Below are 13,860 nucleotides of genomic sequence, written 5' to 3' on the forward strand. Positions count from 1 at the left end.
AGAAACGCACTGCTTTTCTCATGACTAACATGTGATGGACATCAGTCTCCCAACTTTCAACTTTCACTTCCTGGATGTTATGACATCGAAACACTGATATAACCGAGCGCCGTTGTTTTATTATGTGGTTATTTAATTCCTGTGTTTTGGTTATCAGTTTTGATTGATCAGGATGGGAACACAGAAAATGTCATAATACACTAATATACTGCGGAATAATGTTTGCAATAGGAGATTTTCAGATAGGCCAGAAACAGACATCCCTGTGTGGTTGTTTTATCCATACACTCTTTCTCAGTGTAATCTACCATATCTGTATTGAGATGTAAAAGTACATATAGTGTTACACATGGATTTTATCTATATTTCCCAACCCCACTGTACAAAATAAACCAGGTGAATAAAAGACAACAATAAAACTGTAAAATTGTTCTCAGTAATGACCCTTAAAACCCCATCATTTCTTCTGAACTGAACTGTGAGCTGTGCCAATTTTCAAAAATCTTTATGTAGAATACGATGTAAAGTAATTCTCAAAAGTGTCAAGATGTTTATTATTATATTTTAGGGGCAGGTTCTCATACGTTGCCAGTGTTTGTGAAGCCGAATATGAATGAAAATATACATTTATTTGAAGAGAACCACTTGACAAGGCAAGTCAAAGTACTTTAAATCAGAAAGACACATAAAACCAGAGACTATGTTATATTTTTGCATGAAAATGATCAGTAGATTATTAACATAGTGGAGTGTTGATGGACTGATTGATTAGTTGACGAATCGTTGCAGCTGCGGATCAAATTAAACATGTGGAACTGCGAAAGCTGTGAAAAATCAGCTGCGGTATGAAGTTTCTGAGGCAGATATCGGTGCAGCTCTCGCTTTCTTCTCGTTCCCTTTTTTCCTGTATCATACCTCCAGCAGGAAACAGACGCCAAAATCCTATTTAGTTTCTTTTGTTCCGGAAAGGTGTCGTTGCACCGTCGGAGACAAAGTGCCTTTGTGTGAACGCAGGGGGGGTGTTTCTTCAAGTTCAACACAACCCCACACTCTCTCTCTCACACACACACACACACACACACACACACATACACACACCCATGTATACGTACACGCCCCTTCCAGGACAGATTGGGTAGATAAAGCGAGAAGCAACAACACTGGCCGCTCATTGTTCTTGCAGGGAGTTGTGCCGTCAGGAATGCAGCGATAGCCATCTCGCCTCGATTTCAGATATGTTGTGTTCTGGAGTATTATTGGAAGCAGATGTCTTATTTACGGGGGTGGGGGGTGGGAGGGGGGGGCTCGTCAGGGCCAATGTCCACATTTTACACATTTATGTTACAGTTACAGTTCAGACATGCAGCTCACCGCTCAACAGTTTTACAAGAAAGCAGCGTTTCCTGCAGCGGTGATTGTGTTTTTAGGCAGTTGTGGTCGTTTCTGGGAGCATTTCAAGTGTGAAATCATGTATTTGAGAGTCATAACTTTATGGATTAGTCTGAACTGCACCGGTTTTGCCAGTCCATTTTCACACAGAGGCATTTTTGTCCTCTTTTCGTGTGAAACCTGTGAAATCACACAGTTGGAGCCCGTCTTTACATTCATTTGAAGTATTTTTTTGTTTATGTTGAATCTAAATTCTACACAATTCATATCAGGCTTCTCTTACAGCCCAGGCTTAAGTTGTTCTGCCACTTTGGTTCATTTTTTGCGCAGTTATCTGAGCAGTCCTTGTTCGTTTTCATTTTTTTAAATCACATTTGCTGTTACTTCATCTAAACTGAGCATATTTTGAAGGGCGTCTACTGTTACAGCCCCAATATGAGTTGCTCTGCCTCCTAATGTTGGTCCTTTGAAAGAGCAGTTGGATGTTATATTTCAGATAAATGTAACATATTTCACAGTAGGCTTCACCTGCAGTCAAGCAGTTAACTTTAATCATACATAGAATCTTTACAACAACTTCCCATTCCTTTTGAATATTTTCACCAGACGTCTCGTTTATTTCATCTAAATTTAGTGTATTAGTTGTTATTTTTTTTTGAGAACAGGCAAAGTTAGATGGATTGTATTTATCGTTTTTCAAACAGTTAGCCAGCGAAGTTCTACATTTGATATTCACCCTGCAGGAGGTTTCCTAGAGAGATGTTGAGCAAAAGCAGCAACAAGAAAAGTTAGTCACTATGTCACCAACGTTAAAGCCAAGCAGGGAAGGAAACTGTGGGTTTTCATCTCTATGTGAAGTGTTTTTGCCTTGCCTTGCCTTTCACACTATTGTTGACATTCTGACTTCAGGACAGGCTGTGTATTTTGACCCTTGCAGGCACCAGTAATCGGGAGGTTAAAGGGTCAAAGCCTAGAAAGAATGTAGTCGTGCAGGTGCGCACACACAGAGTGAGAGTGAGCTTCACGTTTGGCCTGACCTGACCTGAAATCCCCAGTGGAGTCATCAGCACCAACATCTGAACCTGATTTAACTTGAGAAGCAGCAGACGTGCAGCTGCTCTGTGTGGGACCGACCTTTAACTGGAAGGTCACAGGTTCCATTCCCACAGCAGTGTCCTAGAGCAAGACTCTGAAACCTGACTGCTAGCTGCAGCTAACCATTATTATTGATTCCTGTGAATGTGCTGAAGACGTCAGTTCATTTCTCGGGTTTCGAAAGCAGGAAATAGTCAAAGAAAAGATGTCATCGCAAGTTTCCAGAGACTCGTCTGAGATGACGTCTTCAGATTGTTTATTTTGTCTGAGCAACAGTTCCAAACCCCAAAATATTAATGTACTATCATATAAGACCAGCTACATCACAAAGCCTTCACGTTTTAGAGGCTTGAACCAACAAGTTTTTTGGCGTTTAAAATTGTTTATTGATGGATATTCTGTGTGAGTCAACTCAGTGCTTCAGCTCCGTTGTTTAAATGATTGTATTAAATATCAGCAGGTGTCCAGGTCTTATCTCTAAACAGGAATGACTCCCTTTGCCCTCGAGCAAGGCAGTCAGTATGAGGGTTTTCATTTTTTTTATTCCAAACTCAAATGTTTTTCTTCATCTTATTAGTATGGATCCGTGTTGATCAGTGATGACCATGTGATATGGCTGAAAGTTCCAGGAAAAAAGGCCAGTAAATGGACCTTGACCTTGTGTCTTAATGTTCACTCTGAAAGGCAAAAAACATCTGCTAAATTGAAAAATGTGCTTGAGGACAGAGGAGAGCAATCACTCTGCTCTTCATCCTTTTTGCTTTATGTTGTAAAAGCAGTTTTCATTTCATTTCACAGAGTCGGTTTCAGGACAGTAGCTGGAGTGTTCTTTTGTCTTTCAACCACAGACTACGCTGTGTTGTATTTTGGGCGAGAAGGACAGAAATAAGAAACCTGACTGTGTTTTCTTCGAGTGGAAAGCAGAAGTGAAGACGACACGTGTCTCAGTTTTAAATTAAGAATCTGATAAGAATTGTCAAACAGCTCAGTCTGTTTCCTGGTGACTCGCCAGTAGTTGTCTGTGCTGATATGGAGTTAAATGAAAATGAATGAGTCGAAGTTGAAAACAATTCAAAACCATCTTTAAAAAATTGTCATTGACGAGGTGAAAATGCAAAAATAAGCCACAAACTCTAGTGTTGATCAGTTATTAGACTGTGTCAAACTCACCGTGAAGCTCAAGTGACCCAAAACCAACCAGGTCTCAGTGTGAACGAGCGGCATCAGCAAGGTCGGGTTTGAGGTGCACCACAGCTTCACAGCTTCTCCAGGAAGAAGAAAAGCCGCTCTGTGCAGTGAAGGTCTGGTTTGAGTTACAGATGAGAAGCCGCCGGGCTCACCGCCGGTCACCGGGGTTCACTTACAGATACAGACCTGCTTTCTGCTGCTGAGCCTCATCTGGCCCGACGGCGCTGACCCGCAGCCAAACAGCCTGAGCGGACAGGGTTTATTTACCACATTACACAAGTTAAAACAACACAATGTGCTGGGCTGAGGCAGATCTGGAAGCCAGTATCATTAGACTGGGATGGGTACCATTCAGAAACTGGTAGTGCCACTCTTATTGATAGTCTTCTATAATTTGATTAGGATTAACATGCATAATTAGGCCACCAGTATGCCCTATTAATTCATTAGATTATAGATTATTATATTAGATTATAGATGATTTATTGATTGATTTATTTATGTATTTAATGAACTAACAACCTTAATAGCAGGAGTTCATCTGTATTATAGCTGTGACCCATTCAGGAATCTGTACCACAGTAAGACCTTGGCTCTACCAGCAGCATTCAGCCCATCATAAACTCTACACTGAAACACACAGCTGCCTTTAAAATAACTGTATATGTATATTAATAATAAATGAATAGATAAAAAGAAAGAAAATTCAGCATTAGTTTTATTTCATCCCTGTGTAACAATCTTTGCCAATAGATCTTTGGAGTAAAGACCTTCACCTATAGTTCATTAAGTCTCTGAGGGATATTGCAGGTAAAAGAACTTCACCTTTTTACCTTTCACTTTCATGTTTTCTGTAAATAAACGTGTCCTTTCGAATGGTGTAAATCTTATTTTGGAAGGAAACTCTCTCGGGGACGCCTCGGTTGCTCACCTGATGGAGCGCGTATCACATAGGCTTTGTCCTGACCGCAGCAGCCACAGGTTGGAGTCCAACACATGGCCCTTTGCTGCATGTCATCCGCTCTCTCTCTCCCTGAATTCCCTGTCTCTCTCTCACTGTACTGTCTGAATGAAGGCAAAAATGCACCAAAATATAACTTTATAAAGAAAGGAAACTCCCTATTTACTGTCCCTCAGTAAATTTGTAAACTGAGCACAAACTATTTGGACAGTCCATCAGTCCTCACATCTCGGCCTCACGTAGATAAATGGTGATTTTGTGTCTCTCCTGCTGAAGCGTGCTGACAGAACAGAACTGAACACACAGGTGGTAAACAAGCCCAGGTGACATCAGGCTGCTCGCCTGGTTCCCATGGCAACAGTGGATGGGGTTTAGACGGCTTACTGCTCTGCCCCTGGAGAGTGGAGGTGGTCCGGGGCTCCGTTGTTTTCCACTCAGATAACCTTGGTAGTTACACTGATCACCTGCAGCTCTGTGCTGTCAGTGTCCATCCAGATGTAGAGAGGCAATGTCAATTAATGCAATTTCTATCCACTACTGTAATGTGAATAATATCAAATTAATCTGCCACATTTTTATTTACATATATTTATTTATACACAACTTTTACACCTCAACCAAACATAAAAACTTTTCTTTTTTTTTACGGCATTTCCAAATTTCTGGTGTTTATTGTAAGTGGGTCTTCATAAAATGAAACGGCAACTATTCTGGTAATTGTTTAACTCTTTAAATCATTTTTAAATCAGAAAAATCACTGAGTCCAGATTCTTAAATGTGAATATTCCTTGATTTTCCTTTTTTAAAATCATTATAAATGGAAGTCAAGCAGTGGTGAAGATGTCATCTTGGACTCTGGGAACTCGTGACGAGCCTTTTGACAAATGGTTGATCAGTTATTTGGGAGTTAGTCCCAGCTCTGTTTTGTATGTGTATTTGTATTTGTATATATATTTTGTATCTTAAATGTTTGGTTGTAGGAGCATGAAGAAGATAAAATGATGAATCCATATTTTTTGCGACTTTCCCGTTTTCCGTCACCTGCTGTGTGTTTTATCTGTGTGTTATCTCAGTTCATCCCAGCTGCTGGTGCACTGACGCACGCAGACGTCAGTATAAAGAACAGATTTAGCCTCGAGCTTGTTTGTTGTACTCATCATGACCTTCCTAAATCTCAAACCCGAGCGCTGATTTTTAAGGGAAACTGACCTTTTAAAAACATGAGTTCAGATTTGGAAAAAGTTCAGATTGGGGATGAGATTTTTAATCTGTACTTTTGTCCTCTTGTCTCCAATACATAAATACCTTTCCTATTTTGGGTGATATTTGATACGGGTTTGTCGCTGTGTTTTTAATGTCGTTGTCCTTCTGTATCCGCAGCCCCAAGCCTCCACCTCCCGATGGCGTCAAGTCCAACCCGTCCAAACGCCACCGTGACCGGCTCAACGGCGAGCTGGACAAGCTCACCAGCCTGCTGCCCTTCACCGAGGAGGTCAGGGCTCGGCTGGACAAGCTGTCCGTCCTCCGCCTCAGCGTCGGCTACCTGAAGGTCAAGAGCTTCTTCAACGGTGAGTGTCCAGACTTGATTACAGTAAGAGCCGCGACCTCGCGGTGTGCGAGTGGATGCTGCATCACTCATACGTATTTCCGCCGTTGAAGCCTTAATGACATGACTAGAGTGACAGGATGTTGTGAAAAGTCTTTTGCAGTAACATGAGTTGTTGTTTGTCGAGGCTGCAGCTTGTCAGACGATGTTATACATCTATAAACTAAGAGTGGAGTGATAGTGGATTGTGCTGCAGGAGGCTTTTATTTTGTAGTTTCAGTCAGCACCATCGGACCTGTAGCAATCACTGTGGGTCCTGCACGAACCGATCTTTGCAAAAACATAACTGAACCCAAATTATACAATTTATTAATCGCTTAATCTATCTATCCATCACCTTCATGCCTGTTCTAGTCCCTTTATTCTGCCAAAGTTATAATGTTTTATGAGAAGAATCTTTTAAACAATATAAAAACAGCTCAGTCGGTATGTTTCTAAGTTTAAAGAATAAGTGGGAAATGTATTACAGTCTTAAACAGGAACATCTGTGTGCCTTATGCTGCTGCGGCCTGTTGAAGTGATGATACTGGGTCTGACAGAGACACGTATTTAATGAGCGTGGTTCACTTTTAGGCTGCGAGTTAGTAACTGTGCTGTTCAGGAGATGAGGTGCGAGGATCGGTCTGAACCGTCCTCCAGAGGTGACGGTGATTTATTCATCATACGCTACGTTTGCATCCCGTTCGTATTAAAAACGGCACGGCATGAGAATATCGTAGGCAGCTCCTGTGTGTGCTGAAGACGCTACTCCTTTGTGGGCGTTTCCCACCTCTGCTCGTTTCCTGTGAGAAACCCAGTACATGGAAACTCCACAAGAATACACTCAACCAAGCAAACACACTGCAGGTTAGTGAAAACAGTTTATCTGAAACTTTTTCCCCATTGACTGCACTCAAACAAGTCAGCGGAGCAGCACTGCCACAAACATAACAGCGTCAAACATCCTGCATGTTTTCATACTCCATTACACTGTGCATAACTCATTCAAACAGTTAAAGGGCAAATGTCTAGACTGCAATCAAATTCTAACATTCAAACCCGCGCACATATTTTCATACACACGGACAAGCTGGTCCCCAGTGTAGCAGAATAAAACTCCAGCACCAAACATAATGTATGAAATACTGTATTTTCAGCTCTGAATAATGCGGAAGGAAGTAGAACTGGTGCTTTTCAAGTAACATTTGGATCTCATTTGAATCACCAGGCAAAGCTTGCATGGTTAACAGGAATCCCAGCCTCCTGTTTGCTTTCCAAATGATACTGTAAATCTCTCGCGATGACAAGAGAAGCACACGAAAAAGAAATAAACGCGGTGCGGAGGATATCGTTGGAAGATTGTTCTGCAAGAATGAGGCTGTTTAACTTCCTTTAAAAGACAAATCTCTCCACTGGGAATCAGATTATTTATTTAAAAAAAAAAAAGGAGTGAATTCTGCCCTATTTCTGTCTACGTGGTGCGGGGAGGCTCGGGGAGGTTATTCCAGTTTCCATCGAGCTTCCTCACATTGTTTTGCGACCTCTTTTGAAAATAGCAGCAATTAGATCCAGACAGCCTGAAAGATGAGGTTCCTATTTACAGTAAATGGCCGTGTGTGTGTGTGTGTGTGCGTGCATGCGTGTGTGTGTGTGTGTGTGTGTGTGTGTGACCAGCTGAGAGGTTATATCAGTGCAGGACTGTGAAATTTGGCCCTTGTGGCCCACCATATATTTGGAGACAAGCTCCTCAGCAACAGGAGGTGTGAAGTGGAACAAAAAGAGGCGAGCATTTCTCCGTGAATGTTGTCAGGGAGATGATCTGTACACACACGCCGTCTGTGTGTGTGTGTATGTGTGTGTGTGTGTGTGTGTGTGTGTGTGTGTGTGTGTGTGTTATTGCACACCTGTTCTGTGCTGTAGGTTAAAATGCTAATACACACATGTATGTTCATATGATTTGACTCGGTTTGGTGTGACATTGTTTTTCGTTTGCTGCTTGGTGGCAAATATCATTACTGAGAGAAAAATACTCAGCTGATTGAAGTCAACAAACAAACTGAGTGAGTGTTGGTGCAGCCACTGTAGGTGTGGACTGTTTATTTTTGTCTGATTCTGTGTTATATTTAATTGCAAATGGACGTCTGAATGGAGCTGACAAGAAGAATTATAACTTTTCAAAGCTTTTATTCTGAAAAAACAGCTTCCTGCTGGGACCGAAAACCACGAGAAACAGAACAGCTGCACTATGGTGAGCTGAAACTCACTGTCATGCTGAGAGGAGCTGCAGATACAGCTGATAAATCTCTGCAGTTTCAGCAGGGCCGTCGTTTTTCATAGTCGTTTGATTTGTTGTAAAAATATCAATAATAGCCGCTGTAACAACACGCTAACAGAAAAGTAGTTACTAAACGTTTATATAACCAAATGGATTTCAAATTTTGTTCTGAACAAGAATAGATATTTACTGCTGTATTAGTTGATAAAAGCAAAGTTTTATTAAGCAATAAAACTAATAAAAAGCTGAAAGTCAACTTCAGCTGTAGTTGACACGAACAGTAAATTCTCCAGACGTAATCAGAGCACAGAGTCGACAGAACCGTCCAGTACGGAGGTGATATATCACCACACACTGGAATAATAAAACCACGGCAGCGTTCACTTTTATCGGCTTCAGAATGAGACTTGAGTTCAGGCTGGAAAGAGTAATCAATGACTCACTGGCAATGACTAACAACCCTATCAACCCCCTGCAGGCATGTTATGGTCAATTTGATCTGAGGGAGTAAAAAAATGACTTATTGCCTCTTTGATGTGTGTGTGTGCATCTGCAGAAACACAGTGTTCATAACCGTTGATCAAAACAAAGGAGGTTTTTCAGTCCAACAGCATGTACCTGTTGCCAGAGGAAACAGACATCAGAGCCTGTTGCTTGGGATTCATCAATTATTTGGCAGCGTCGGCCACTTAGTGTCGGCTGAACAAATACGTTTGGAGTCGGCGGTGGGAGTCTGGTTACTCTCATACTGCTCCGTCAGCGCGAGGCGAGGTGGTGGGCTCTGGGCTTTTATTTTGAAGGGAGCTCAGAAGGGAAAATATCTGATATTTTCTGCTTAATCGAGAAAATAATCAACATGTTTAGTGATGATTAAATGATCAGAGATTTGGACCGGGATTCAAAGGTCTGCTGTGGCCCAGATAATACAAACCACAGTTATCTAATATGCGCTTATCTGGTATCGTCCATGTATGTTGACCTACAACTCCCTGATAATGTACAAATGACTCAGATTGTCATTCATCTTCTGACTGATTTGAGTGTTTGTATTTTCTAACAGCCTCCAGTAGCTGCTAATTTTCCTTTTCAACACACCACAGATTATTTCTTGCAGTCATAAGAGGTCGACAGGGTGAGAACAGATTCGACAGAAGAGGAGAGGAGCTGGTGTCACTGATTGGTCACTCAGGAGGTGGAGCGGGTCGGAGGGTCGGTGGTTCGATCCCCGCCCCCTCCAGTCTGTGTTTTGAAGTACTGTAAAGGTATATGATAGCAGGCCATGTTGTAAAACCTGATGCACTACATGTAGTTTTCATAATAGCTATTGCACACACACACACACACAAACAACCCCCCCCCCCCCCCACGACCTCCCATCTTGACCTCCACCCACTTCTTGGCCACTGAGCCGTCACTCTCCCTCTCACTGAGCCCCACCCGTTTCCTGTGGCGGCCCCTGCAGCACCCCGGGGCCCCTTTTCCTTCGACTGTTCGGCCTTTTCCTCCTCGGCTTGTCCCCCCGCCACCTCCAGCCCCCCTCCTCCACCTCAAACAAACGCTGCAGGACTCCAGTGTGTTGTTACAGCAGGGAGGCATGTTTGCACGGCAGGTCTGCACCGGGACAACTCACGGCTTTATGCATTCATGAAACCCCCAGTTCAACTTCTTCTTCTCTCCTTCAAAGGTTTTCTTTAAAGTCGGCTTTCAGTGCATGTATCATACTTCATTTGAAGTGCATTGTGACGCATGTGATTTTCCACATTTGAGGCTTTTTAAGGATTAAACCGTCCTCATTACTGTTGCTCTTGAGGTTTGGTGTAATGACAGGTTTGTTTGTCCACCTTTAGATGAATCCACAGATCATAATGATCTCAATCTGCTTTACCCAAACCAGGAGTCCCTTCATTCCCAGCTATCTTTTCATCATTCCTGTCCATCATTTCTAGTTTTATATAATGTGCGGTGGCTGCGTTGTGAAGTCATTTTCATGCGTCCGCGCGTTATGTTTTCTGGTCGTCCGTCCCATTCTCGTGAACGTGATATCTCAGGAACGCCTTGTATGAAGCATGAAATGATAGGTCGTTCATAATGTGAATTATTTTCTGTTTGGATAAGACAATCAAGGTGAACTACCTACTTCTCCAGGGTATACTCTGCCTTTCAGCTCGTTTGTGCGGGTCCCAGCCGATAATCAATGGTTATCATTATAATAATAAGGATTCTCTGTCCTTTATTTCTCTCTTTGTGTATCTTTCTTTCATTGCTTCACTCTAATTGTGATAATAGACTTTATTTATTTTAAAACTTGAATAATAAAAGTGTATAAAGAACTTTAACGGTCATATAAAATCAGACATCAAAGTCAGGAAATTATTAAACGAGTGGCGACCACTACAAGATAAAAGGACAAGGACAGAAGGGGAAACAATAAAAACATACATCATGTAAAAGCGAGTCCATAAAATTGAGTTTACAAGGTGATCTTAAATACTGATCCTGATACAATACAGCTGCTCAAGTCAAGATTTTTATGTTGAATTGAGGCCGTCTTCTCAACCTAAAGTGTGTGTGTCCCAATCCTGGAGACTGAGACGCACATTTTCCTGTTTGCTGGTAAGAGATTTTCTCCACAAACGATGTTACTGATCCAGACTGGAGAGTCACAACCCAAACAGCAGCAACTGAGGGATCTCAACTGGTTCACCACAGACCGACGAGACCAAATTTAATTTACAGACATTACAGTAGCTCAGAAGCAGGGATGCACCAGTCCAGCGCCGTCTCTCCCAGTTCTGAGATCAGCACCTAAACACAGGGTTTTTGGTACCAAATACTGGCACTAGTGTGTCTGAGTGATTGCTGTGGCTGGTAACTAATAGTGGAATATAAGGGCATTATCTGTGGATGTGACTGGTGCGTTTACTTTGCGGCAGGATTTCTGTCGCCCTTGTTTTGCTAAAGGATCTCCTATAACCCCCTCCGGGGCCCCCTGAACATCCTTGGACCCCAGTTTGGAAACCAGTGATTGATCGATAGTGAAAATACGATGCTTGTCTCTGAAATGTTGTAGATATTCCGAGGACTTTTCTTTACTCCGACATGTTTGGAGAAGCAGCGACAGGACAGGAAGTGGCTTTGATATTCTTAGCCCTCGAGCCTAGACGGAGCTTTTCCAATCTTGGCATCTGGGAAAATAAACGTCTTTTCCATGCAGAAGTACAACATGTGGACAAACCCCGAAGCGGAGATGGTCACACAGCTGTTGATTCACAGCGTTAAGTTCGGACAATGGTCTAAAAAGTGGCTGAGAAGGAAAGCACTGTATCTTCACTTCTGTCAGACATGAACATCCCCTTTGTGAGCTGCTCGCTGAAGCCGTCCACAGGCCAGTAACGCTGCACTGTGCTGCTGTGTGTGGCCTCCGTGCAGGCCAGATGCTGATGGCAGCAGGAGTCTCTCAATTAGATTATTCTTCATGAGGAATTCGGATGAACCACAAGACCTCCGAGGCTAAGAAAGTCTGGTGCTTGCCAACAAAGACATACTTCCTCCACTGTCATCTGAACACAGGCCTTTTTATTGACTCTGATAAAGACTGAAACAAATGAAAAATCAACCAGCTACCTTGAGTTTTCGAGTACAATAGGATCTCTAAGTGTGTGGGTGGAAACCTGCGAAAGAGGCCAAGCTTCTAATCAAACCCACATGAGATACAATGCTGCAGACAGGGTTGATTGGAGCACTACATCATGCTCCTCTATTTTGGTAGCATGTTGCATTGTGGGACATTTGGTCATCAGACTGGGGACAGGGAGTGAGTTCATTTGTCTGCTGAAACATTCACAGTTTCAAAAACAGACCATGTGAGTGTCTGCGGCCGTGGTGAATCCCTCATTGTGACTGTGGCGGTACCAAACACAGCAGTCAGAGTCTGTCTGATGGTGAGTTTCCCAGCATGCCTGTCAGCGAACAAAGACGACCCAGGAGTGTAAAGGCTCATGGGAAGGCCAGGCCGGCTGGTCGCTCCAGCAGGATGTGGCTCTGAAAGGAGCGGTCTTTGTCCGTCCCCCCCGTCCCCCGTCTCTTCCCGCGGGGCCGAGCCGCGGGACGGGGCCGACCGGCCAGTGGAAAACACCCTGAGGTTTGATCCCATGGCTGACGCTCACAACACCGCCATTGTTCGACACTGTGAACACTTTCTGAACCAGACCTCCCTCATCTTCAGACGTGGCTCTGTCTTTACCCTCAGTGTCTGTCTCTTCCTCTCTTTCTTCTTTCTTTGCTTCCCTTTCACTGGAAACGTTTTTGCTGACTTGCATAAACTAAAGCATCAGTTTTGCATCTCATGTTTGGAAATGTACAGTACCTAACATGTTCTATCGGCCTGTCACATGGATTATTTTTACATGCACTTTGCTGTATTATTGTTCATGTACTGTATATAAAGGCACAAACCAAACCAATGGTTGGTTGGACTAAACAGACCTATCAGGCACAGGCCCAGGGGCCCAGGGGCCCAGGGAGGCAGAGGCTTTGCAGAGTGTTTGAAGTGACATTTCTTGCCCATCAAAAGACCACAAAGAAATGTGAAGTGACTACAGAGAGATTCAAGAAGACTAAAATAAAGGCAGAAAATGGCTGCAGAGCGACACAAAACAGCCACAAAGAGACACAAAATGATGACAGAGAGATGCAAACCTGCCTCAGAAGATGCAAAATGACCACAATGAGTCACAAAAGGAAGAAAAGAAGTAAAAGAAAAAAAACCATGTGCTGCTGGTAATTTCTAAAAATGGATCTCTACAATTTCATCGTTAAAGCTCTGCCACTGACCTAAGTAAATTAAAAAAGAGGAAAACACAACAGGGCAAGAGAAGAAAAGAGGAGAAGAACAAAGTCATTTATGAACAATACGATGTATCATTGTGTGGCAATTGACTCATCACGAGATGAAGAAAGTTTTAGCGCTCCTCAGGCATTCATAATAACAGATGTGGAAACACCACTGCACTGGCTGCACTTGTACATCACTGAATAACAAATACTAACACTGAGAAGTTTATTAGGAATCTTTGTTTTGTGCATCAATGAAATGTTTGCCCACAAACTAGTTGTTTCTGATGTCTTCTTGAAATCCGGAGGGATGGGTTTGAGGTTGCGACATGTTTCCAGAGTGGATGTGTTTGGTTTGGTGAAGTCTTCATTCTGCTGTTGATGAGGCCCCAGCAGAGGAGATCTCTGGCTGTGGAGAGCCGTAATTTGTGGTCTTATAATAGCTCGGCTGAACTTCCCTCCTCTGCTGGGCCTCAGGAAACACACACACACACACACACACACACACACACACACGTATGTACACACACTTGC

General features: G+C 42.9%; 1 protein-coding gene across 1 annotated transcript in view; it reads left to right on the top strand.

The window, feature by feature from the left end:
* Nucleotides 1-13,860, top strand: part of LOC111233481 (aryl hydrocarbon receptor-like) — a 66,313-nt gene that overhangs the window by 4,867 nt on the left and 47,586 nt on the right. The window contains exon 2 of the mRNA XM_022761306.1: nucleotides 6,014-6,201. Coding sequence (XP_022617027.1) covers nucleotides 6,014-6,201 — 188 coding nt within the window. The remainder of the gene's footprint in view (nucleotides 1-6,013; nucleotides 6,202-13,860) is intronic.

The sequence above is a fragment of the Seriola dumerili genome, unplaced genomic scaffold, assembly GCF_002260705.1.
Source record: "Seriola dumerili isolate Sdu_G_001 unplaced genomic scaffold, Sdu_1.0 BDQW01000018.1, whole genome shotgun sequence".
Classification (NCBI taxonomy): domain Eukaryota; kingdom Metazoa; phylum Chordata; class Actinopteri; order Carangiformes; family Carangidae; genus Seriola; species Seriola dumerili.